This window comes from Nicotiana tomentosiformis, chromosome 2 (assembly GCF_000390325.3).
Source record: "Nicotiana tomentosiformis chromosome 2, ASM39032v3, whole genome shotgun sequence".
NCBI classification, from domain to species: Eukaryota; Viridiplantae; Streptophyta; class Magnoliopsida; order Solanales; family Solanaceae; genus Nicotiana; species Nicotiana tomentosiformis.
This window is the reverse complement of record NC_090813.1, coordinates 54,222,638-54,245,926: the sequence shown is the minus strand read 5'-3', so window position 1 is coordinate 54,245,926 and position 23,289 is coordinate 54,222,638. Positions and strand designations below refer to the sequence as shown.

Below are 23,289 nucleotides of genomic sequence, written 5' to 3'. Positions count from 1 at the left end.
TTTTTTAGCATATTACTTTGTTTAATATTTTTGTCTGTTCGCTTTCGTTTTGTAATATAAGAGAAGATATATATATTTTATTAATCTTATTATTTTAAATTTTATTATATTGTTATCAATAATTTTGTGTGAATTTTAATGAATAAAATCTCTATTAAATTAAAGGGACTTATATAATCATCGAATAACTTTTTTGTTATGTATTTTTTTTTATATTATCCAATATTTAATATAATTGCATTGCTAATATACTGTGTTATTGTTGTTGTTGCATTGTTAATAGAATTTTTTATTAGCATACTACTTTGTTTAATATTTTTATCAACTACTTTCTCTTTGTAATATAATAGAAGATATATATTTTATTACTCTTGAAATATATATTTTTTTACTTCATTCATATTGTTCTCAATAATATTATCTAAATTTTAATGAATAAAATCTCTATTAAATTAATAAGACTTATATAAACATCGAATAACTTTTTAGTTTTATATTTTTCTTCATTATATTATCCAATATTTATTAGCATATTACTTTATTTAAATTTTTGTATGCTACTTTCATTTTATTAATAGAAGATACATATTGTTTTATTTTATAAATTATTCTATTATTATCAACAATATTTTTTGAATAAATAAACTTTTTATTTTTAAAGAGAAAAATAAAAATTATTTAAAAAACAAAGAAATTTTAAATTGGTAGTTTTTTATTTTTTTTGGGTAATTTTAGTGTTTTTATTTTAAAATAATTTAAAAAGTCCAACTTGAAACTACTCGCCAATTTGAATGAACAATTTTTTAAAATTTTCGTTTTTTATTATAAAATATTTTATTTTATATAGATATTTTCGTTTTTTATTGTAAAATATTTTGTTTTATTATTTTATAGATATTTAAATTCAAAAATAATAACCAATAACTAATTATTTAATAAATAACTAATTATTAACTACTTATGCCATGTGGCTTTATTCTAGGCTGCCACTTGGCTTAAGGATAGTGCTTTTTCCTCTCCTTTTAATAATAATATAGATATAGATTCTTGTATGTTACTTTCATTTTATAATATAATAGAAGATAGATATTGTTTTATTTTGTATTTTATTCTATTATTCTCAATAATATTTTCTGAATGAATAAACTTTTTATTTTTAAAAAGAAAAAGAAAAATTATTAAAAGAAATTTTAAATTGGCATTTTTTTATTTTTTATAATTTTAGTTTTTTATTTTAAAATAATTTTAAAACTCCAACTTGAAACTATTCTCCAATTTGAATTGACAGTTTTTTTTTTCGTTTTTTATTATAAAATATTTTATTTTATTATTTTATAGATATTTAAATTTAAAAACAATAACCAATAACTAATTATTAACTAAATAACTAATTATTAACTATTTATGTCATGTAACTTTTTTCTATGTTGTCATTTGGCTTAAGTAGAGGACTTTTTCCTTCCTTTTAATAATATATAGATTTTTTTATTTTTTTTTTGGAAAACATACTTTTTGTGGTCCGACTCTTTCCCGGACTCCGCGCATAGCGGAAGCTTAGTGCCCTTTATATATTTTGCCTTCATCTTTTACCCACTTAACCCCCTCTATTCTCGTTGAATTATTATCATTGCAATTTCATTTGCTAATGTTTGAGTCTCACCGATTCTTAAGAAAACTAAAGATGATTTACCCATGAAATTCCACCACTTTGCTTCCTTCATTTTACATTTACTTATATTTCATTAGCTAGTCTTCTTCCATCGTGAGTAAACTGTTTTGGATGATAATGGCTTTAGTAGGGATAAAATACATGATCAACTAAAATAACAACATATTGTTATGCGGTACAAATGAAGGAAGCAAATAGCAAATTTACACAAGGGGCAAATTTGTTCATTTGCATATCAAAATACGACCTTTCAAACAAAACTTGATGTGCATATCTACATAAGATCTCAAAACAGTCATACGCTGGAGGGAAAACCTACACGATTTAGCATACAATCATGGCACTACCTCCTTCAGTTTCGTCATCATCATATATTAAGCTTCAGACAATGCAAACCGCCCCTTGAGTTAGCATGTTGGGGAACTTGACGACCAATGGAGTAATCTTTTTGTTCACCAAGATTGTTAATTATTAGAGAGCGGATTGAACTTCGCTCGAATCTGAATTCCATGTGTTAACCTTGTCAACTGTCTGACAAGGAAGTTGGTGATTCAAATGACTCCTGGAGTTGTTTTCATCAAATACTGGACGCACAAGCTTTCTACGCTTTGATGGCTTATCAGTTGAATCCTTAGCCACAGCAGTTTTACAACTGTTTTCTTGTGCATTCTGAAGGACCGTGTGTTCTCTGGCATTTGTTTTTTCTTCTTCATTGAATTTAGCATTAGTCTGTTCTGAAGCTCGATTTGTCTCCCTCCTGCGCTTGAAGTTCACCACTCTGGTCTCTGCGAGGACATGGTTCACAGTTTCTTCAAGAACTTCATTTGCACTTTCTCTCAGAACTCTCACCATTGAATCACCGGGCTGCTCTGCGTCATTCTTGACAACTGCAGCATGTTTTCCCGACCTATTAGTTTCACCATATCCAACTTTTCGAATAAATGGTTTCCGATTCAATGGCTTTTTTGGTACAATATTCTGATCCTCGTATAACAAGTCCATAATTTCATCAACTGACGTATCCATATAATATTCATCATAGCTCATACTGTGATCAGCTACTTGTTCTCTCAACTTGCGTACTTTAGGAGCCACAGATAAGCGATTAAACACACTTCTTCTGGAATTTCTGGAATCAGAATGTACAACATCAGTTAAAACGTTATCCTCGTATTCATTATTAACGATATCTGCTCCAGGGCTGTTGGCGTGGTCAAGATTTGTCAAAACATTTCCTTGACGGGGCAACCAACTTGAATTAGGAGACCGGGATCTTCTTCTAACATGAATTATATCACTCCCTTGCCATATAACATTCTCATCACCTAGTTCCTCATCAGCACATTGATAGTTACCAGAATAAGAATGAGCAGTTGAACTGAGGGCAGCTTGAGATGAAAATCTCCAATTCTCGCCCTCGTTAATATCATCCCTAAATTGTTGACCAATAGATTCCCTTGGAATGAAAGCAGTTCTATAACTAAAAGAACGAGACCTATTTGGTTCCATTGCCTCAGAAATTCCAACATTTACAGGTGGAGAGTTGAACCCATCGTGTGATCGAAGCAGAATCATGTGTCCATCTTCAGAAGCTGATTCCAGGCCCCTCTTCGTAAATTCTGGATAGGAATACGGAGAAGATATTCCTTTAGATGATGCATAGTTATTCTTTTTATTAACATCGGAAGAAGGTCGCTTTTGCACAAAGTTTGAACCTTGTTCAACTTCATAAGTCTCGGTATGTTCATAACAAGAACTGGGGCATTCATGCTTATGTGGCATGACTCTTGGAATTGTTGCGTCATGGAATTTAGAGCAAAAGGGACCAAGATTTTGTGCTTCTGTTGACTGAGGAAATTCTGTTTCAGCAAGAAACATGGTAGAGTACCCTGAGGTTCTTTTGTTCATTGGAGAGTAACCAGTGCGACCAGCCACGGTGAGAAGCCTCTGAAAGTTTTCTGTACCAGGGACCAGCCTATCAAAATCATTCATTGGATAACTACCAACTCCAGCCACTTGTCTACCTACATCTCCGGCATAAGCGGAGTTCCCATCTGAAGCAGCCGGGATAAGAAAGCTATCTACACATTTTTTATTTGCTCCTTTACGCCTAGAAAGGAAGCATTCATCATCATCAGTGGCCGCTTGATGATCAAATCCTCTTCCGAGACCTGTATGAAACTTAGATTCATTTCTGCTTATTTCTCTCGTGAATAATCTACCATCTTCACACATTCCTTTCTGATTGTATGGTGAGTTCACAAAGCGTTCAGACACAATTGTAGAATAAATATCAGAGTCCAAATGGCTCTTTTTTCCTACTCTATCCAAGGAACTCTGCCAGTCATCACTTACAGTTCCAATATTGCAAAAGGGGTCACTTTTATTCTTCCTAGAAAGGGCAGGCTCATGAGAGTTATCCATGCCATGTGCTTTATCCACACTATTGTTCCTTAGAAAACCTGCATAATGAGTACCAATTCTAGTTCTATCACCATCTGAAGGCTCTCTTTGCTGATTTGATCTGCCCAGACCAAAATTACCATCCATGTTATCTTCATTTACTATCTGATCTCTTACCACTAAATTTGCTTCATGTTCAGTGAGGGAGTGAATATGAAGCCTATCTTCAGCAGCAGTATCCCTCAATAACCTTCCATCATAACCTAATCTTCTCTTCTTATCATTATCGTAGAGATGTTCAGCAGAATCAATTTTTACTCTGTCCTTCACTCTATGCTCAATTAAAAACATGTCATCGTTGACTCTTTTTACTCCACGGAATGACCTTGGATATCCTCTTGAAAGGGAAGGCTCTAAATCAACATCAGAACGTTTGATATCAAAATCACCACTTGCTGCATATGAATTGTTATTGACCACTATATGGTCTTCGTCAACTCCATTGCTCACTCCAGTTGTGAGCTTTCTTGGGGGTAACTTATTCTTTAACTTTCTTGAACTAAACAACCTAAGAAGCCTATGAACCTGCTTATTGAGAAGGAACAGTTAGTAACAGAAATATTCAGCTAAAGTATATGATGATTGAAAGCCCAAATACAGAGAATAATCATCAGACCTGCTCATCAGACAGACCAAAGTGGAACTTCCTTGCCGAAAAGTAATTCTCCCTAATGGCATCGTGGAACTCATTTTCAGATAGTGGACTACAGTACCAAACCGGCACAAATCGTACCTAGGGAAGAGAACATGAAAGCAAAAATAGACCAAAATTATCCTTGTATTATTCAACCTAACAATAGTTCTTGTTGAATGTTAAGAACCATCATTTGACATATGATACCTGCGCGGAAAACTGCTTCCCTGACGAACTAAATGCATGGGGTGCAATGTTCATTTCCCCATCTGAGATAGCCCGATACACTCCAAATAGTTGTCTCCTTTCATATTCAAATAGGAACAGGATCATTCCTTTTTTGACCTCCGTTACAAAATTTGCCATGGACGATGGAAGGCCAAAGACCTTATGTTTAAAGTAGTCTCTCTTTGTTGCAATGTTTGACATGAATATTGCACCAAACTCAGGAGCAGGAACACTAATAAAACCATTCTCTTCTTTGTCAAACTCCATTGGCAAACTCTATCCTGTCACTCCAATTAAAGGCACATAATAGTAAAACAACAAACTGTGATATGTCAAACCAGCATGGAGTTTGACGGAAGACAAAGAAAAGGTATCTTCTTCAAGGGGCAGATAGAAAAGAAGCTACTAAATCATATTTTCAAGAGAGACAAAAGGTTCAACCCTGCACTAGGAGTATGAAAAGACGGGAAGGAAACGCTTTTGCAAAGAGTTCACAGGGTAATGTTGAAAGCTCAATGGATACAGATCTAACCCAGTGCTCAACTCACAACACCCTCGACATCTTTAGGATAAGGAACATAATGTTTCCTTCCTTGCTTCTGTAATTAATTGGACAACTTTCTGGTAAGAAATTTGTCGGAACAAAACCAATTTGTTATTTGATGAATATTGCCTCCAAGTTTGTACCTTAATATCTTGTTGTTTTTATTCTGCTTTTATATGGCTTTTTGGTACTAACCCTTCTTGTCTATATTTTCATTAATGTGGTGCTTATGCTTTCCAGAGCCGAGGGTCTATTGGAAACAGCCTCTCTATCCTCACAAGGTAGGGGTAAGGTATGCGTACACAGGTCTGGGATAAGACTAGGTATGTTGTTGTTGTTGTTGTATTGCCTCCAAGTATGGATGAATATTAATCAAACTTGTGTAATAGGGGTCTATCTGACCTTAACTGGTATTACAGCCAGTTTGAAGTAGTTGGTTTTTAAATTTCTGTTCTTCGTTCATGATTCATTCATTTTAAGTTCTATTAATTTTATAATAACTATCTCAAACAAGTAAGGACCTGGAATGAATCCACAAAGGGGAGAGGGTTAAGAAGAGACAAAAGTACTATATGCCTCCATCAAGTGAAGTATTAGTGATTTATTTAGTTCTCACATACACCTGGAACTTAATTAAAAGTAAGACAATCCAAACCAGTATTCAGCCCAGAGCTCGTTCTCATTGTACGTATAAGTAACAGACAGTTCATCCATAGCCAATTGATTCCATAGGAAATACAAGTAACAAAGTAGCACCGAAAATTGATATAAAGTTTAGGGAAGAAAAGCCCCAAGTTTTTACAATTTTGTAAATTCAAATTTTCTATACAACAACAACCCAGTGTAATCACACTAGTGTGTCTGAGGAAGGTAGAGTGTACTCAGACCTTATCCTGCTGTTTCTGGTAGAAACTCTGCTCAAGATCAAATTTTCTATACACATTGAATATTTTTAATCAAGTTCAACATATACTCACTACAAATCAATAAACTGAAATTCGCAATCAGATACTCACAGCCCTAAAATACATAACAGAATAAAAACTAAAAAAAAAAAAACTTAAAATCTCAACCTGTAATTGCTCGTCTTTATCCAACTGTTTTGCCGCCAAATTGATGACTGCAATAGATTCCGTCGATTCTAACACAGTACTATTATCACTAAACACTCAACAAAATCATCAGATATCAAAAATCGAAAAATACCCATTAAACAACTACTAAGATTTTCCAAACCCCTTACCGTAAACCCCCAAATCAGCAATCAAACCGATTAACTTTTTTTACTTAGAGGAAATCGATTATTAATCAGCAATAGATAAATATAAGAGAATAGAGGATTCTAGAGAGAGAAAGAGAATTTACCAATGCAGAAAAAACCGGTGATTTGGGGTTTCTGAGTTGGAGCGGAACGAGGAAAATATATAGAGAGCTGCGACTCTTTGAATTGAATTGAATATGGATTAGAAAATTAGGATTTAAAGTATATGCATCAATAATATTAATAAAGTTTTCACTATTAATGTATTTTTGATCTTTTACAGATTGCTTCTTATGTTTTAAATATTATTAATTCGTATTTATACAGAGAATTATATAAAATTATTTTTTAAATGACTTGATGGTGTAAGAATTTATATCGTTAGTGCATAATACTTATACTCAATAGATATTGCTTTGTGGGGAAGCTTGTTAGCTTGAAATATTTACAATTAAAATATATTATCAAAATGTAATTCAAAATTTCTAGGAATCTTTTAGTATTCCTTTTTAGATTAATTGTAAATTTTAATCTAAATTTAAAAAAAAATGATTGCATATATACTCTTTTCACTATTTTGATTGATTCGAGACTCGTATATAATCAATTTGATTGATCTTTTAGGTGGAACTAATTTCCATAAAAAGTGTTGAAATTTTTCTTGAAAAAACTACTTCAGTGTTTTTTTGAAAAAAAATCAAATAATAGAGTAGTTTTTCAATTTTTGTAAACACTGAAATATTTCTCTAATGACATTTGATAGGGGGAAAATGCACATTTTTAAAGAAAAGTTAAGCTTAAGATGAAATAAAAGATACAATAAAGATCAAAATTGTTTTCTCGTGCGTGAAAATTGCATAGCAAAAGATTCTAGTAGTAACTTTTAATATTTTGATTTATTTTATTACTATATGTTAATTTTGGATGGTTGTTACATATTGTATTGTATCTTATTATTATTTTAAATACGATGTTTGTTTTGATTGTTACTTAAATTTTATTGTTTCGTATCGTTAAATCTGTCGTGACGTAACGACGAAATGTGTCACTTTATGTAACGACTGATTTGGTATGGTCGCGTTGTTATCTTGTCTTTTTCTCTCATCTCACCCTTCATTATTATTAAATAATTTTATTATATCATTTACCCTGCCTTTTTATATATCAATTTTACCTCGTATCATAATTTTTCTTCATATTGTTGGTGCATGATATTATGAAACAACGCAAACGACACAATCTATTCAAATATTGTATTCATCAAATGATACAATACAATACAATACATTATGAAACGATACAGTACAACCATCCAAACATGTTGGAATACATTTTTTTATGATTATTGAAGGAAAAAATTAAATGAGGGAAAGGGTAAAAAAGGAAATACAAATTGTAGGGGAATAGCAGTTATACATGAAGATTGAGAAGTGGCGTAGTGGATAAGTTATGGGTTATGAACTCATGGTAAAGTCGGTGGAGTGCGTGGTTACACTTACACCTTTGGGATTTTCAATATCTGTTTTTTTTTTTCTGTTTACACATGTATGACATAATTTGAAGTTCTAGAATCCGAAGTTTTTAAATAATATACCCCCTTCATTTTATTTCAAATAGATTTTTGAAACGTGTTATAATATTTGTGTGATTATAATATTATGTCATAAAAAATTATGTAATTTTTTTTAAAATTATATTATTTTTAAATATAAAAGATTATTATTTGTTCTTGAAAAGTTAAGAAAAGGTGCAGTAAATAGTAGTATAAAAACCAAGACTACTGTACAAGGTTAATTTGAATGTTTTCTCTTAGTATTTATTTTTATTTTTTTGGTGGTACAATTTGGATGCTTTCTTTTGTACTTCTCTCGTTGAAAGTCATCACTATTGCTTTCTCGTGTTTTTTTTTCTCTTTTGTACAATTAAAATGTTCTTTTGTACTTCTCTCTTGTAAGTCATCGCTATTTCCTACATGCTTTCTCTTGTTTCTTTTCCTTCTTTTTTTTTGTGTACAATTTGAATGCTTTCTTTTGTACTTCTTTTTTAGTAAGTCATCACTATTTCGTACTTTACATGACATAATTTAGAGCAAAATCATTTTTTCCCTTCAAATTTGATCTAAATTTCAAACTCTTCCTCCACAATTCACCATATTTTTTTCGGGCTGGCCAATTGACCGGCACATGAGGGGCAAAAATATTCTCACACAAGCATAACGAAGCTTCTTTTTCTTCCATAAAACTTTAGCATATGCAGCACAAAGGATGCAATAATAGAGCCAAATACTCCTCTTTTTTAAAAAGAAAATTCTCATCCGGGTTCGAAAACTCGTTTCGAGCTCGATTAATTTGCATTTACACTGGTAAGTTTCATTATGGGGTTAACTTTCATTATGGGGTTAACGAGCTTCCTATCAAAGGCATTCCATTCTTATGGCTCGAAGAAGAGGATAGAATATTTACTACTCCACCGCAACTTTTAATGGTGATAAAGCCAAGTACTCGAGCTAAGTATACGAAATTGGGAAAATGTCCAGAAAAGTTCAGCATTACATAATCTACTCTTCTTTTCTGAAGACAGAATTGAGTCATGAGGAACAAGTAATTTAGAAGAACGCGTAGCAAGTAGCAGGAACTTGCACAGATTAAAGATATTTTTATTCTTAACTCTTCAGGAAAATTATGACTTGAAGAGAAGTGTCAAAATTGAAAAACTCAAGTGGTAAGTTCCGAAACTTGAATTCTTAAGTTAACGTGTGCGACTATTGTATTTACATTAGGAAACGCTGTTTTCACTTGCTTAATTATCTAGGAGATTAAGAAAAGAATATTTACTAATGTATAAAAGAATATACATTACTAATATTTACTAATGTATAAAAAAAACAGATAAATCTGAGAATAATAGACCCATGTTCATTAAACAGCTTCTGTACATGTCCTTGTAGTGCAAGATGGCTTTTGAAAATGACATGGGGAAAAAGAAAGAAAAAAAACTAATCAGTGCGCTGCCACTCACTCTTAATAATGTTATTTTTCAATTTCATAATTTTTATCTAGCAACAGGTCGAAGATATTCAATTAAGATGACCACTTGGAAAATTCAACCCCAACTCCTCACCCCATTTTTCTTCTCTAAGAAAATCCTTAATAATCAAAGCACCAACTTGTCCAGAAGTGGTAATGGTCAACCATAATTTCAGACTAGAGATATTTAAGCCAAAATAACAATTACGTCGTCTTTCTTTTTAATCAAAGAGATTATTGCGATATTGGTTGAGTTTTTTAAATAGAAGCACCAGTAAAGCTTTTAAAATTTAATACTATTCTTTTAAAGCAGCAGACGTTAAAATGTATGCCACCTCAAAAGGAAGAAAGGAAAGAGAAGAGCTAAAAGATACAAAACCAAATCACTGTGAAGGAATTATCAATCGAGGCTTTGTAAATGATAAATAGAATGTTTAGACTTCAAAAATTAGCTCTCAAATTTTGTAACCAAGACAAAGAAATCACGTCAAGAGCCATTTCAAAATAGCAGCAAAGTAAAAAGAGAAGACGAGGAAGAAGAAGATAAAAGGAAGGAAATGGCGGAAGAAAGCAGAGAAATCAAGCTAGCATTCTTTGTAAATGATAAACACAAAGCAAGCCACTTATCATAGATTAACTTTGTTATAACTAACAAGACATAAGGCAAGCTAAATGATCCCATATCAACGGGCTAGAGCCAGTTTTCAGTTTATACGAACTTATATCATCTTTCTTCAAGTTCGGCATTTGACAGTAACAACCTAACCAATTCCTTAGATTGCTCAGACTCCAGAGGCATCATGCATTTTGATATAGCCAAAACAGTAATAACCACCACACACGTACTGTATCACCTCCTGTATACAAAGGTGCAATGCTATTTCATAGCATATGCTGAAGCAAAAGCTCCTATTACAGCTTTCAAATTTTCCAAAATATTACTAGGTGCACTATATCAACTCAGTCGACTAGCAGGACAAAATTATAAAACTGACCAGGAAAGAGCTTCAACAGTTACTGAACTGAATCAGCTGCAGGGGCTGCGTGATGGTTTACAACCAAGGGAGGACGTAGAGCTTTGTGATCAGCTAGTTTCTCCTTACGTGCCTTGTGCATCTCTTCTGTCTCAATGACAACCAACCTTTTCACCTAAGATCAAAAGGAGAGATACAAAATATATTAATCTTCATATGGTAACTACAAAAGTTGTATATACCAGACTAGACATTTGAAGGCAAGAGAACTCATTAAACTAGTCCATATTGATAGCAAAAAACTATCAAAACCTGCTGAAGCATTCCCCTAACAGTAGGCGTGTTCCACCGCATTACAGTCCGGTTGCATTTCCGCAGACGCAATGCTTCAAGGGTACGCCTATGGAGCCTCCTAGTGCCTGGAATACCCCTTACAAGGGTTATGTATAGATTAGGGCTCCATGAGATTGGAGCACAAGCTTTAAAAGCATTGTAAGCACTCATCTCTTCCTGCTTTACCGCTTCTGCTTTCCTGTAGCAGAGCAGACAAGAAACTTTTCGTTCAAAAGAAGCACTTCAATTAAGAAGAGTAAGATTTGCAGGGATGAGTCCCAAAAAGAAAAAAGTGACGAGCATCTTATTAGGAAGAGGCAGGTTAGCTGGAAATTGGAAATGTATCAGATTTGCATGATTCTGAAAAGGAAAAAAAAAACGGTAATATAATTTACAATCAGCATATTATAAAAAAATTGCGGCACTCAGAGAAATAAAATTCTCCGAATTGGAGAAAACTGCATCACAATCAACAAAAGTAAACTCATAGCTTGGAAATTGAAGTATGTGAATTGCGTAGTACTTAGGTGAAATTCTGCCCTCTGAGAAGAACTTCCATATAGCAGCCCTAAGAGGCCACCCATTGGAAACAGATAGTAATCAAACGTCTCCTCTCCCTAAAAACTTAAAATTTTTAGATTGGGCAATTCACACAATTCAACATGTCATCAGAGCAAGCAGAACTGCTAGATTCGAGTCTCACCACTACCCAAAATTACTGCACATACTTGACCCAGGAAAAAAAATCAAGTCCATCTGCGAGGGAACATATTGCAGATATATTCAAGTAAATAAAGTATCCAGTCTTTAATAGCTGATCTTTTATATGAGGTGATTCACACGATTTAACACGCATGCGAAAAGGAAACAGGGAACTGGACAACTCAAAGAGTCAAAACTACTCTTTCCTGAACAATGTACAACAAATAAAGAAGAAAACTGTGGAAACAAGACAACTCAATGTTTTTGTGTGTTTTGGATAGAAGTACAAAGGATGAATCTGTAAAAAAAACAATGCAGCAAGTCCCAAGTAAAGACATAAAACTGGATTCTAACGAGCACCCCTGAGACCCTTGAACTAGAATATTTGACTTTGAAACCCACATTTTACAATAATCACCACATACTTCAAAATTCAGAGGCAAGATAAAAGATGTGAAAGCATAAAATAATGCACCAAAACTGAGCCTTTCGGAGCTATGAACCAATGACAGGATAATCAAGCGTAAACCATTGTGATTTGTCGAATCTCTATGAGAATAATATTTTCTTATCCTATGCATTGGTTCTTTATTCAGAAGTGCTGATGCATTACTTTAAATCTTCTATCATTTATTCTGCCTTTAAGATATGTGAAGGTGGTTTTAGAACTTCGACTCTGAAAAAAGCCAATGTTTTATATACCCCCATTTCTCAGATTTAAATGCTTCATGGAAGGGCAATAACAAACTTAATTCTGCTCCTATTTATTTGAGATTTACACAGCGATTGTTTGAGTTTTTTCAAAACAATATAGACTTAGTAATAAATAGTTTTCTCATCTGTCTCAGTTTTGAACATGACAAAATGTTCAACAACTTGTTCTTGAACATTTTTTTTATAAGCTGGCTCGGAGCCTCGGACACCATGGTTATCAGAAAAAAATGTTCAAGAGCAAGTCATTGTAAACATCATTTCTCAACTATAGACACTGACTTCACCTTTTAGTTTCCTCTCATCCACTGCTATAAATACCCATCTCAGCTTTTCTTCATGACACATCAGATGATGATTTCTCACATTTCCCAAAACTTTTACTCCGGTCTTTTATATTATTTTGAGAAGAGTAGTTAGTACGACATTTCTATGACAGTTCAAAAATGCTGACTATCTGCTCTAGTCAAATTAAATAAATTGCTTCCCTGCCAGCAAAGAGAATAGTCAATATTGAGAAATTAATGCACACCATCTACCTCTACATGAGCATATATGTCGGCATTCTTTCAAGGGCAATTGAGTGAGCTTCAGCTTCAGCTACTCCTACTCCCCCCCCCCCAAAGGCGAGGACACCGACTCACCCAAATAAAGAATGGAAAAAAGAAGTTCTCTCGAAAGTGTGCATAAATTTCTCTCAATATAAAAATGGTTGGCTAGTCACTTATCACCTGACACAAGTTTAATGCATCTCCAAATAATGCAAACAGCTATAAAGATGTGCTTTCCTCTATTACCGCATAGAAAAAAACCTAATATCGCTCAATGAAGATCTAACAATAATCCTGAAGAAACAGTTTGCTATAAGTAGAACAATGTCAAGCTCTGCTAAGTGCTCATATCAATCCGCATCACTTTAAACCAATATTCCCACTCAATCTAGGAGTCCCTTTCCTCCAGCTCACTCACTTTTTATTTTTTCTGGTCCAGTTAGACCTTGTCTAACTAAATCACAAAGCAAGCTTACGCCATAATTATTACTGGCCCACGCGAGTACATACCCAAACAATAGCATCAACTCAAAAACATCAATAACAACTTCTAAATGTAACCAAAATCAAAATTTGAAGATGATAAACTCATTGATCTCCTTACCTTAGGACCTTAGGTTCTTTATTAACCCTTATCTTACTTTCCCTACTTCCACATATCTTGTATAGGTGCGTTGAAGACTCTAATGGATGGGGTTGGACCTTTTTTCTACCCAAAATGAACCAAAAGAGAATGATTTTTTTTCTATTCTTGTAAAATAATTCATCGTTTACATAAAATCCAGAAAGCAGCTGAAAATCAAATTCAGCACAGAGCCCACTAACGAATTACATGTTTCCATTCTAATTACAATCCAAAAGTTGTCAAAATAAGCCATTTTGGAGATACCCAAAACCATAAACCGAAGTTCTATTACAAGATGCACAAATGGACTTATGGACATACACACAGACCACTATCAGTAGATGCAAATTGAACTTTGGAAATGGACTTAAAAGAAAGAGGAGAGAAAAGAGTTTTTTTAAGCTCTCGTACTAAAAAAGGAAGGGCGGTGATACGACCAAGAATTTGTTGAAGATCAAATTTGAGAACTTACTCTGCGGAACGCTCTCTCTGAAGTCTGCTCCTCTGGGAGTTTTCCAGCAATGGGCTGAGCTGAGGTTTTCCGAGTTGAGACACTTGCCTTTGCCCTATGCTGTGCTCTTTTTCTTTCATTTTTTTGAAAGAAAAAAAACTTACTTCTGTGGATTGGGCTGCAAATTTAATGGGTTAGAAAAATTGTAGAAATGACACCATGTAGCCACTTTAAGGGGCTACTATTTAGAAATTAATCAGTGCGTCCTAAATTACAGTTTTTCAGCTCAATTTTTGTTCTAAATTAAAATTTTTAGTTTAAAATTTCAGAATAAAATAAGTAATGGCTAATGTCTAAATAGAATCCCTAAGAACGGCTATCTGTGCATTTGCCCCTATTTAGAACTTCTGTGGATTGGGTTGCACACATTAATGGGTTAGAAACAAAAAAAATTGTAGAAATGATACCAGATAACCACTCTAAAGGGTTGCTATTTAGGATTTAGCTAGTGCGTCCTGAATTAGTTTTTCAAGACAAAAATATCCTGAAGTTAAGATTTTTAATTTTAAATTTAAGAATAAAATAAGTACTGGCTAATCACTAAATAGCATTCCTGAGAATGGCTATTTTGGCACTTGCCCCAAGACTTTCTTGTTACCCTTTTGGGAAAACTACACTGTATAACTACTCTAAAAAATAATAGCCGACAAAATACTCTTTGTATATTAGTGCATGATATACAAATAATATGAGTATATATTCATATATCTATTTGTCCAAATACATCGCTAGCTCCTTAAAGTTGTCCACCCTTTTCACTTAAACACTCAATCTTAAGTGTGTTCCATTTGAACACTTTAATCAGGCTTTTACTGTGTCATTTAGATACAAAATGCTGACATGGCAAGGTGAGTGTTTCTCACATTTTTGAAGCACGTAAAAATGGTCTGAAAGACAAACCTTTCATACTTCTTGTCGGAAAATAATAGCTTTTGCCGGAAAACTTTTTCTGTAAATATTTCTTTTAAATTTTAGATCTTTCACACTATTACTATCATCTCCTCCTCCAAATCTAAGCACACTACCACCACCGCCACCTTTAAATTTGGCTACCACCATAAATTTTTTATTTTTGTTTCTCGTTTTTAAGATCCCATCAAAAACACCTTCAGATCTGAAAGTTTTGTAGAGAATCCAAATGGGTCGTAGTTTGTCGGTACTAATTATTCTGGCGAGGCAATGTCGGGTGGCATACGGTATTAGTCCAAATTTGAAAGCTACAAAGTTTCGTTAGAAGTTTTGATGTCGACAGGTGGTTGCCTCTCTCAGCCATGCCATCTCCATTACAACATAATTTGCCGACAGGTGGTTACTCATTTTCTGCTTCTGCTATGACAACAGCTGGTTTGCACAAATAAATCGCTCATTTCCGTCACCAGAAAAGTATTCTCTAGTCAATTTGGTTCTGGAATTTATATTAACAGTCAAAACTCTCCGTAGTTTTAGCCCAGAAAGGAAAAATGAAGAAGAAGAAGAAGAAGAAAAGACCAAATTTCTAGAGAAGAAGACAAATCTGGAAAAGAAATAGCCGAAAATTAATTTTCCGGCGATGACGGGTCGTTGGGGAAGATGACGATGGGGTGGGGTGGGGTTCTGGTTTGTGTATTTATTTATTTATTAATTTTTAAAAGTTAAATCCATGTGTCCTCATTTTATTCGTCACTTTGGTGTGTGAATTACACGCACCTTTTGTATTTTGCTGTCTACGAATTTTGTATCTAAATGACATAGCAAAAGGCCTGGTTAAAGTGTTCAAATGAAACAGACTTAAGATTGAGTATTTAAGTGAAAATGGTGGACAACTTTAAGGGTCTGGCGATATATTCGGCCTATCTATTTTGTATGTTTGGCTAGCAAATATTATTATTTATAGTTGACCGGCCAAATGTGTAACCAGTATTTTAAAAGGTGTTTTCTAGGCGAGCCCTGTAGCAGGGCATACCAGAAATACACAAAGGCATACTGTCGGGGTGTAAGTAAGTATCGTGGGGCGTAAGCCCTGACATTCCGGGCATTCACTTAGGTGTAAGTCCCAACGTTCTTGACGTTTATTTGGGGCGTAAACTCTAAGAACTTTTTCAAACTTGAGCACTAATTGCTTAATAAATCTTTTTTTTAAAACTTAAACATCCAAAAATTAACTCACGATAAATTTCAAACTAAAAATTTCAAAAGCCAAAGGTTTTTTCTAATTGTTTACTTCAATTTCATAATCTTTACTCTTTGCCATTTATTACTGCGAAATGAATATTTTTAGACCTTTGCCTGCAAGGTGCAAATAACAAAGCAAAGAGTTTTGCCCTTTAGTTCTTACTATGCTTCTACGCTTTTCCTTGTTTATGCTTCATTTATTATTATTATTATTATTTTGCATTCTTTAATTTATTAATTTAAGTTAGTTTTTTTAATTTAGAATCTCTTTTGATGTCGCTCTAGTTTAGATATTGTATTGATGATATAGGTGTAATGCATCGTCTTTCATTTTTTCAAGTTAAAAAAAAATGTTGTATGGTTCATGCACATGTTAACATGTTTAATAGATATATATTTCTTCCCTTTAGTTTTATAATTTTATTGAATTTTTTTATATTCTTAATGTATTTTTCTTATTTATATAATAACTTTATTAATTTATATAATATAAAAAATTAAATACTAATAGGGCTTAGCGTCTCAGGACGTTCGCTTCGCCGTTATTAGGTAAAATGCCTCGTCTCTGGCCCATACTTTTTAAAACACTATGAGCCCGTTTGGACATAAGAAATTTTTCTTTTTTTTCTATTTTTTTTTACTTTTTTCCGAAATTAGCGTTTGTTCATAAAATTTTCAATTTTCGCTTGAAGATGCATTTTAGAAATTTTCGAAAATTTGAAAAACTCCAAAAAGTTATTTGTCAAAATTTTCACTTACAAAACTTTAAAATAACCCAAAATTATATTCATGTCCAAAAAAACTCTAAATTTCAAATACCATTTTCATTTAAAAAAATTTTTTCCCTATTTTAAAATTTTACAATTCTTAGGTCCAAACGCCCGCTACGTGTAACTTGCCTTTTTTTGGGCCAAGTTAGGAATCTTGGCCCAGTTTGGCTCAACCAGGACTCTTGTCAATTCCTAATTTCTAATTTAGACGTGACCTACTCTCTTGATGTAACAATACGTAGTTTTAAATTTTTAAGTAGTTTAATATATATAAAATCGGCTTTAAAAATATAAGTTGTTGAAGTATCTTTATGGTTTCAAAATATAAGTTATGGTCGACTTTATGAACCGTTTAATCACAACTTGTGCTACTAAAAAGACTTTAGACTTGTCGCTAATATTTTAAGGTTTTGTGTTATAATAAATGCTTTTTACCCTTTTCTATGACGGTGGTATTCCGGCCAATTTATGCATATTTCCACTATTCCGCCGAGTACACTTTTACTAGACTTGGTGAGATAGGAGTACATTAAATTTATTTTACCTATGTGTATTCTTTAGGGGTGGCGTTTGGGGCACCGTAGGGGTGGGGTGGGGATGGGGTTAAGATGATGGTTGGCCAAGATATGTTTGTCTGCATGCGTAGTACTATAGATATTTACGACTTACGAGGTACCCGATTATCTTCTAGTATACCAAAAACCAAACAGAGTGCTTAATTGCTTGTAACATATATATGTTGGTTTTACAGAAGAAGTGAAGGACATAGAGCTGAGGCCCTGGTTTTATCTTCATATGCATTCATGTAACTTCTCTTCTCCCTGCTAATCTCTTGTGGCATTCAATCTTGCACTTACCTACGCAAATTATCTTTTCTTGAAATTTGATTTGTACTTTGTATTGTTTGTCTTTCATTCTTAGATAGTTTCTTCAGCTCTGCAGTAGAAAAATGTAAGATATTCTGGATGAGTGCATGTGTCCGCATTTGGTAATAATTTCATGGTTTCTGTAAAATATGATTTCAACTAGAAAATAGGATAAAAAAAGATAAGGTAAGACAGCCTGGGATTACATCTCAAGTGTTTCAGCTCTCTTATCTTGATTGATATTATTTTAAAGTAAATTTACATTTGAAAAAAAATAAATTAGCTTGAGTAGTCAAGTTAGAGAAATAATGGTTGTAATCGTTTGCCTCTTCTATTTTCACTTCATGTACTGTAGGTGTTTGTGAAATGAACCCTTATAATGCAATTTTAGTGTTGAAAAAGGCAGAAACTCTTCTCTGTCACTCTGCCCGACTACAATAATTTCCATCTTGCAGCAAAAAAAAAAAATATTATGACGGCGGAGTCCAGGCCAGCGTGGCTGATAGCTCGACTATTACACTGGGTACCTACTACCTCCATCAACATGGGCACTTGCAGCGATTTTCTTTCCTTCTTCATCTTCAGTAATACCTCTCAATGGCCAATTTGACCGGATTAATTCTTCAATCCTATTCTATTAGCAGTCTTTTTTGCTTGTCAAAAGGACACCTGAAAAAATGTTTGTTTAGTTTTGTTTAGATTTTTTTAACTACATATTTTTAGGAAATGTTAATTTGATTGTGTCTTTGTAGTGATATATCAGGAGCGTAGGACTACTAAGTAGTTTTTCTTCTTCTGAGCTATTGTAGGTTGGTCTCTAAATGCCCATTGAATCATATCCTTTTTGAACCAAGAATCAGTAAAGGTGGATTCAGATGGAAAGCAAAGGACTCCAATAATGTCTCCACTGAGAAGTGGAAGCAAGATAGCAGTTTCATTGATAGACGCGGCAGATTTAGACACTTTGATCACAAAAAAGTTTCAAGGAAAAGATGTACGTTGATGTATAATGGCAGTAGTTTCATATCTGTGTTTCTTCCTCCCGATGCCAAATTCATGACTATCGTGCAGGTGGTTCTTTAAGGGGTAGAGGTTGGAAATATGGATCTGGTTTTGTTGATGGTATATTCCCAGTTCTAAGCCCAATTGCTCAGCAAATTCTAACTTTTGTAAAGAAGGAAAGTGATCCAGAGAGGATTTGGTCTTCCTTGGATACTCTACGTCCAACCAATGACACTTGGGATGATATAATTAATGTAGCAGTTCAACTTCGAATCAACAAACAATGGGATCTGATCATACTGGTAAAGATCATCTTGTGTCTGTTGCTCCATTTATTCATATTCTGGCATTGTTCAATTGTCCATGTTTCCACGTATCTTTTCTCAGAAGGGGTGTTTGGCTTTTGAGCAAAACTGTTGATATGTGATGTGTCTGATAGTGCTTTTCCTGTTTGAACTATCAACTTCTTATGGACAACTCAAAGTTTCACTTGAGAGCCAAATATTTAAATCCATGATGTGAATTATTTTCGACATATGCTGATTAATTGAAGAGTAATGGAATCATTAAGCAACATTTCTCATCCTTGGCATTTGCTCTGTTCCTTTGAATTTTCCATTACACTTTAGGCGTAACTTCCCTACTAAAATGTGCAAGGCAATCGAACGCTGAAAGACAGTAGAATCACATTGTTTATAATCATTTTTCAATCTGACGCTGAAAGACACTAGAATCATGTATTCATATTGTCTATATTCCTTTTTTCTATTATGTATCTTGTATAAATATCTTCCATAGAATTTCTATACAGCTCATGTTTGAACAATTAAGCAGAAAAACATGTATATCTGTAGGCAGGTCATTCTTTTCTAGGAAGTTACTTCACACTTGGCAAGATACAATACAATCTAAGCTAACCTGGTTCTAAATAGCTTCCTCATTTCTACTCAAGCCTACAAGATGGAGCCTCATTTAAATGATTAAAAATTTACTAACACCAGAAATAACTTTGCAGGTGTGTGAGTGGATACTGTGTAGGAGTTCCTTTCAGGCTGATGTGATTTGCTATAATTTGCTTATAGAAGCTTATGGGCAGAGTTCACTTGTTAAGAAGGCAGAATCTACGTATCTGGCACTTCTTGAAGCTCGATGTGTCCCGACTGAAGATACTTATGCACTTCTGCTGAAATCTTATTCCAAATGTGGGATGCTAGAGAAGGCTGAAGCTGCCTTCTCTGAGATGCGGAAGAATGGGCTACCTCCAAGTATGTTTGCTTGTTTTTCTATTTGGTATTGTACGTACTACAGAATCAAATGGCATCATAATCACAATACCATGCTAGTGAAAACTTTTAGCTACTTCCTCTTTCTTCAAATGACGACACCTCATCCTCCTTGTTTTCTTTTTTTATCGGACTTTTATGAGTTCCTCAAAAGCAGCACAATTGGGTGCAAACTATGTACTGTACAAAAACAACAAGCGTATTGCTCTGGAAGAATATCAGTTAACATGTCTAAGTTGTATACATCTTACAAATTGCACAAGAAAGCTAAAAGATATGAACATTATATTCCCATTCACTTGATGGTCACTGTAGTTATTCTCTTTTGCTCAACTTGTAAGTTCCTCTAGCATCTCTTAGGTCAAGAAAGAAAGCTTCACAAAACCGCCCTCATAAAGGGAAACAGATTACTAAAAAAAATGGTTATTTTGATCGGCCTTACATGCAGTCCAAGTAATTTTAAGACTCAGCATAATATGATCTTTCAGCCATCTGCAGGTGCTCTTGTATATAATGCTTATATTGATGGGTTAATGAAGGGACGGAACTCACAAAAAGCATTGGCGATCTTCGATAGGATGAAGCGAGAAAGCTGCCAACCATCTACAGATACTTATACAATGCTGATCAACTTATATGGGAAGGTAAAACACTAAAACATTTGACCCTTTTTCCTTCGGGTACTTCAAAAAACATTCCTGGTGGAAATCAAGCTGAAAATGTTCATTTATATACCAGTTCTGGGGCTCTAGTTCATTTGCTAATTAAATAATTCTCTGCTGATGTTGCTCTATCTTTCTGTCCTTGTGTCTCAATTGATTGAATGACTTCTTCATACTATGCAGGAGAATAAATCCTACATGGCTCTAAAGGTGTTCAATGAGATGAAAACTCAGAAATGTAAACCTAATATCTGTACCTACACAGCTCTTGTGAATGCATTTGCAAGGGGTGGTCTATGCGAAAAAGCAGAAGAGGTCTTCGAAGAGCTACAAGAAGCTGGGTTTGAGCCTGACGTTTACACCTATAATGCCTTGATGGAAGCTTACAGGTGAACACCGCTAATATTTCACTATTGGACGCCTTTTTTGCTGAAATAATGTTAAGATAATCACATCAAGCCCATCTTCCATTTCCTGTACGAGCTTTAGACCATAACAGAAAAGCCGGGTTTGCAATGACACGCTTTATGATAGTACTCCGTCAAGACTCCCTAGGAGTTCTCGGTCTTAGTGTTGAATAATTGAAACATCAACACGCAAAAAATAAGGATTGTCCTCTAATTTCTAGCAAGGTGCTCTAATTACTTTTTTCAAACATGTACATTCTTCTGTATGCAGAGTTATGGTTCACCTTCCACTAGTTCTTCTCTTAAATATTTGCTTATCCATAGGAACTGAGTTGATGTTTTCGTCTAACAGTCGTGCAGGCTATCCTCAAGGTGCTGCGGAGATCTTTTCTCTAATGCAGCATATGGGCTGTGAACCGGACAGAGCTTCATATAATATTATGGTGGATGCCTATGGAAGAGCTGGTCTCCATGAAGGTATTTTTTACTCTATGTTAAAGAGGCGCTTCTCTCGCATTTAGTAAAGAAAATAGTGTAAGATCATCAGCAGAGCGTTAAAATAGATAACAAGTTTAGCGGCCATAGTTTTGTTGGATCTATATGCATCTTATGAAAGTTGCCTTGTTTCTGACTGACGCTATCTTTTCATTCTTCTGAAAAATATATACTATTAGATGCACAAACCGTATTTGATGAGATGAAGCGGCTGGGAATAGCTCCTACAATGAAATCATACATGTTACTCATATCAGCCTACTCAAGAAACAGTAACGTGTCAAAATGTGAAGAAATTGTAAAGCAGATGCAGAGAGAAGGGGTGAAACTAGATACTTTTCTTCTTAACAACATGCTCAACTTGTATGGTCGTCTTGGTCAGTTCCCAAAAATGGAAGAACTCTTAATTGTCATCGAAGCTGGACCTTATGTAGCCGATATCAGCACCTACAATATTTTGATCAATGCATATGGACGATCAGGATTTATCGAAAAAATGGAAGAGATTTTCCAATCACTTCCTGCTAAGAACTTGAAGCCAGATGTGGTTACTTGGACTTCCAGGCTCGGAGCATACTCTAAAAAGAAACAGTACCAAAGATGCTTAGAAATTTTCGAGGAAATGATTGATGAAGGTTGCTATCCAGATGGTGGAACAGCCAAAGTGCTCCTCTCGTCTTGTTCGAGTGAAGATCAGATTGAACAAGTTACAACTGTAATTAGATCAATGCACAAGAATGTGAAGACAGTACAGTTGATTTGAAATGGTTTATTACCATCAATATGTCTTCTACAAAGTGAGGATGCCGGTGATTTTGTCTTGGCTCCACATGGATGTCGAAATTAGATGTAAATAGTGTTAATTTTTACCTTCTTTTTCTAAATGCTTAGTTGCTAACTTCGTTATACTCTTTGGTGGTTAATTACCCTATTAGTGCTTATTTTTCTTACAATTGTACTTAAATTCTTGGATCCACCTCTAACCAAACACATGACAAAATGAGGCGAATTTAAGATTTGAAGATCGCCAAATATCACTTTGTTTACTACAACCCGATCAGTAGCGCCAAAGATCAAATAGGATTGCATTCTGTATGTTCAACCCGCTTTGGATTCATTAAGTTATTTTACGAAATATTTTTTATGAACCAAACTATCATTAAACCAAAATAAATTCGATTAAGTTCGATCTATTATTTTAACTCAAATTCTATTAATTAAAAATTTAAAAAGAAAATAACAAAGTAAAATGATATTTTAAATAATTCATTCAAATTCTATTAATTAAAAATAAAAATAAAAATAAAAAGAACATAACAAATTAAAATGACATTTAAATAAGAAATTACACCCCTTCAAATATAATGTAAGTGAACCACGGTCACAAATAAGTTAAACTTTTAAACAAGCACGTCGCCCGA

At 33.9% G+C, this 23,289-nt stretch overlaps 3 protein-coding genes and 1 long non-coding RNA gene across 7 annotated transcripts; 1 reads left to right on the top strand and 3 right to left on the bottom strand.

Moving 5' to 3' along the window:
• Nucleotides 1-1,799: 1,799 nt before the first annotated feature.
• Nucleotides 1,800-6,982, bottom strand: LOC104089778 (uncharacterized). 3 transcript variants are annotated; one of them, XM_009594756.4, is made up of 4 exons: nt 6,612-6,982; nt 4,974-5,275; nt 4,749-4,865; nt 1,800-4,657 (listed from the first exon to the last, which is right to left on the bottom strand). In XM_009594756.4, exons 2-4 carry the CDS (start codon nt 5,259-5,261, stop codon nt 2,141-2,143), a joined length of 2,922 nt encoding a protein of 973 aa, XP_009593051.1. In that variant the 5' UTR covers nt 5,262-5,275; nt 6,612-6,982; the 3' UTR covers nt 1,800-2,140. The 3 variants fall into 3 exon arrangements, with proteins under 3 accessions (XP_009593051.1, XP_070051453.1, XP_070051451.1); XM_070195352.1 differs by having other exon boundaries at nt 6,904-6,922; XM_070195350.1 differs by having other exon boundaries at nt 4,974-6,982.
• Nucleotides 6,983-10,426: 3,444 nt separating this feature from the next.
• Nucleotides 10,427-15,154, bottom strand: LOC104089792 (uncharacterized). 2 transcript variants are annotated; one of them, XM_009594778.4, is made up of 5 exons: nt 15,133-15,154; nt 14,194-14,350; nt 11,112-11,331; nt 10,821-10,974; nt 10,427-10,719 (listed from the first exon to the last, which is right to left on the bottom strand). In XM_009594778.4, exons 1-4 carry the CDS (start codon nt 15,137-15,139, stop codon nt 10,840-10,842), a joined length of 519 nt encoding a protein of 172 aa, XP_009593073.2. In that variant the 5' UTR covers nt 15,140-15,154; the 3' UTR covers nt 10,427-10,719; nt 10,821-10,839. The 2 variants fall into 2 exon arrangements, with proteins under 2 accessions (XP_009593073.2, XP_009593067.2); XM_009594772.4 differs by having other exon boundaries at nt 10,427-10,974.
• Nucleotides 11,355-14,187, bottom strand: LOC117275109 (uncharacterized). Its single transcript, XR_011413888.1, has 2 exons — nt 11,836-14,187; nt 11,355-11,749 (listed from the first exon to the last, which is right to left on the bottom strand). It is a non-coding gene; the product is annotated as an uncharacterized lncRNA (long non-coding RNA).
• A 2,652-nt stretch (nt 15,155-17,806) lies between the features above and the next one.
• Nucleotides 17,807-22,776, top strand: LOC104089803 (pentatricopeptide repeat-containing protein At2g35130). Its single transcript, XM_018768621.3, has 9 exons — nt 17,807-17,825; nt 17,905-17,958; nt 18,829-19,013; nt 19,091-19,323; nt 20,037-20,286; nt 20,803-20,948; nt 21,150-21,355; nt 21,726-21,850; nt 22,048-22,776. Coding segments are annotated over exons 2-9 (1,731 nt in total). The 5' UTR covers nt 17,807-17,825; nt 17,905-17,956; the 3' UTR covers nt 22,632-22,776.
• Nucleotides 22,777-23,289: the final 513 nt, after the last annotated feature.

Coding starts and splice junctions, on each gene's coding strand:
- LOC104089803 (XM_018768621.3), top strand. Junction 19,324..20,036: donor AATGGGATCTGATCATACTG/GTAAAGATCATC, acceptor ATAACTTTGCAG/GTGTGTGAGTGGATACTGTG. Junction 20,949..21,149: donor TGATCAACTTATATGGGAAG/GTAAAACACTAA, acceptor CATACTATGCAG/GAGAATAAATCCTACATGGC.
- LOC104089778 (XM_070195350.1), bottom strand. CDS start 5,261: ATGGAGTTTGACAAAGAAGAGAATGGTTTTATTAGTGTTCCTGCTCCT. Junction 4,866..4,973: donor GGAAGCAGTTTTCCGCGCAG/GTATCATATGTC, acceptor TCTCTTCCCTAG/GTACGATTTGTGCCGGTTTG. Junction 4,658..4,748: donor TTGGTCTGTCTGATGAGCAG/GTCTGATGATTA, acceptor CTCAATAAGCAG/GTTCATAGGCTTCTTAGGTT.
- LOC104089792 (XM_009594772.4), bottom strand. Junction 11,332..14,193: donor CAGAGAGAGCGTTCCGCAGA/GTAAGTTCTCAA, acceptor GCTCTGCTACAG/GAAAGCAGAAGCGGTAAAGC. Junction 10,975..11,111: donor TTAGGGGAATGCTTCAGCAG/GTTTTGATAGTT, acceptor TTTTGATCTTAG/GTGAAAAGGTTGGTTGTCAT.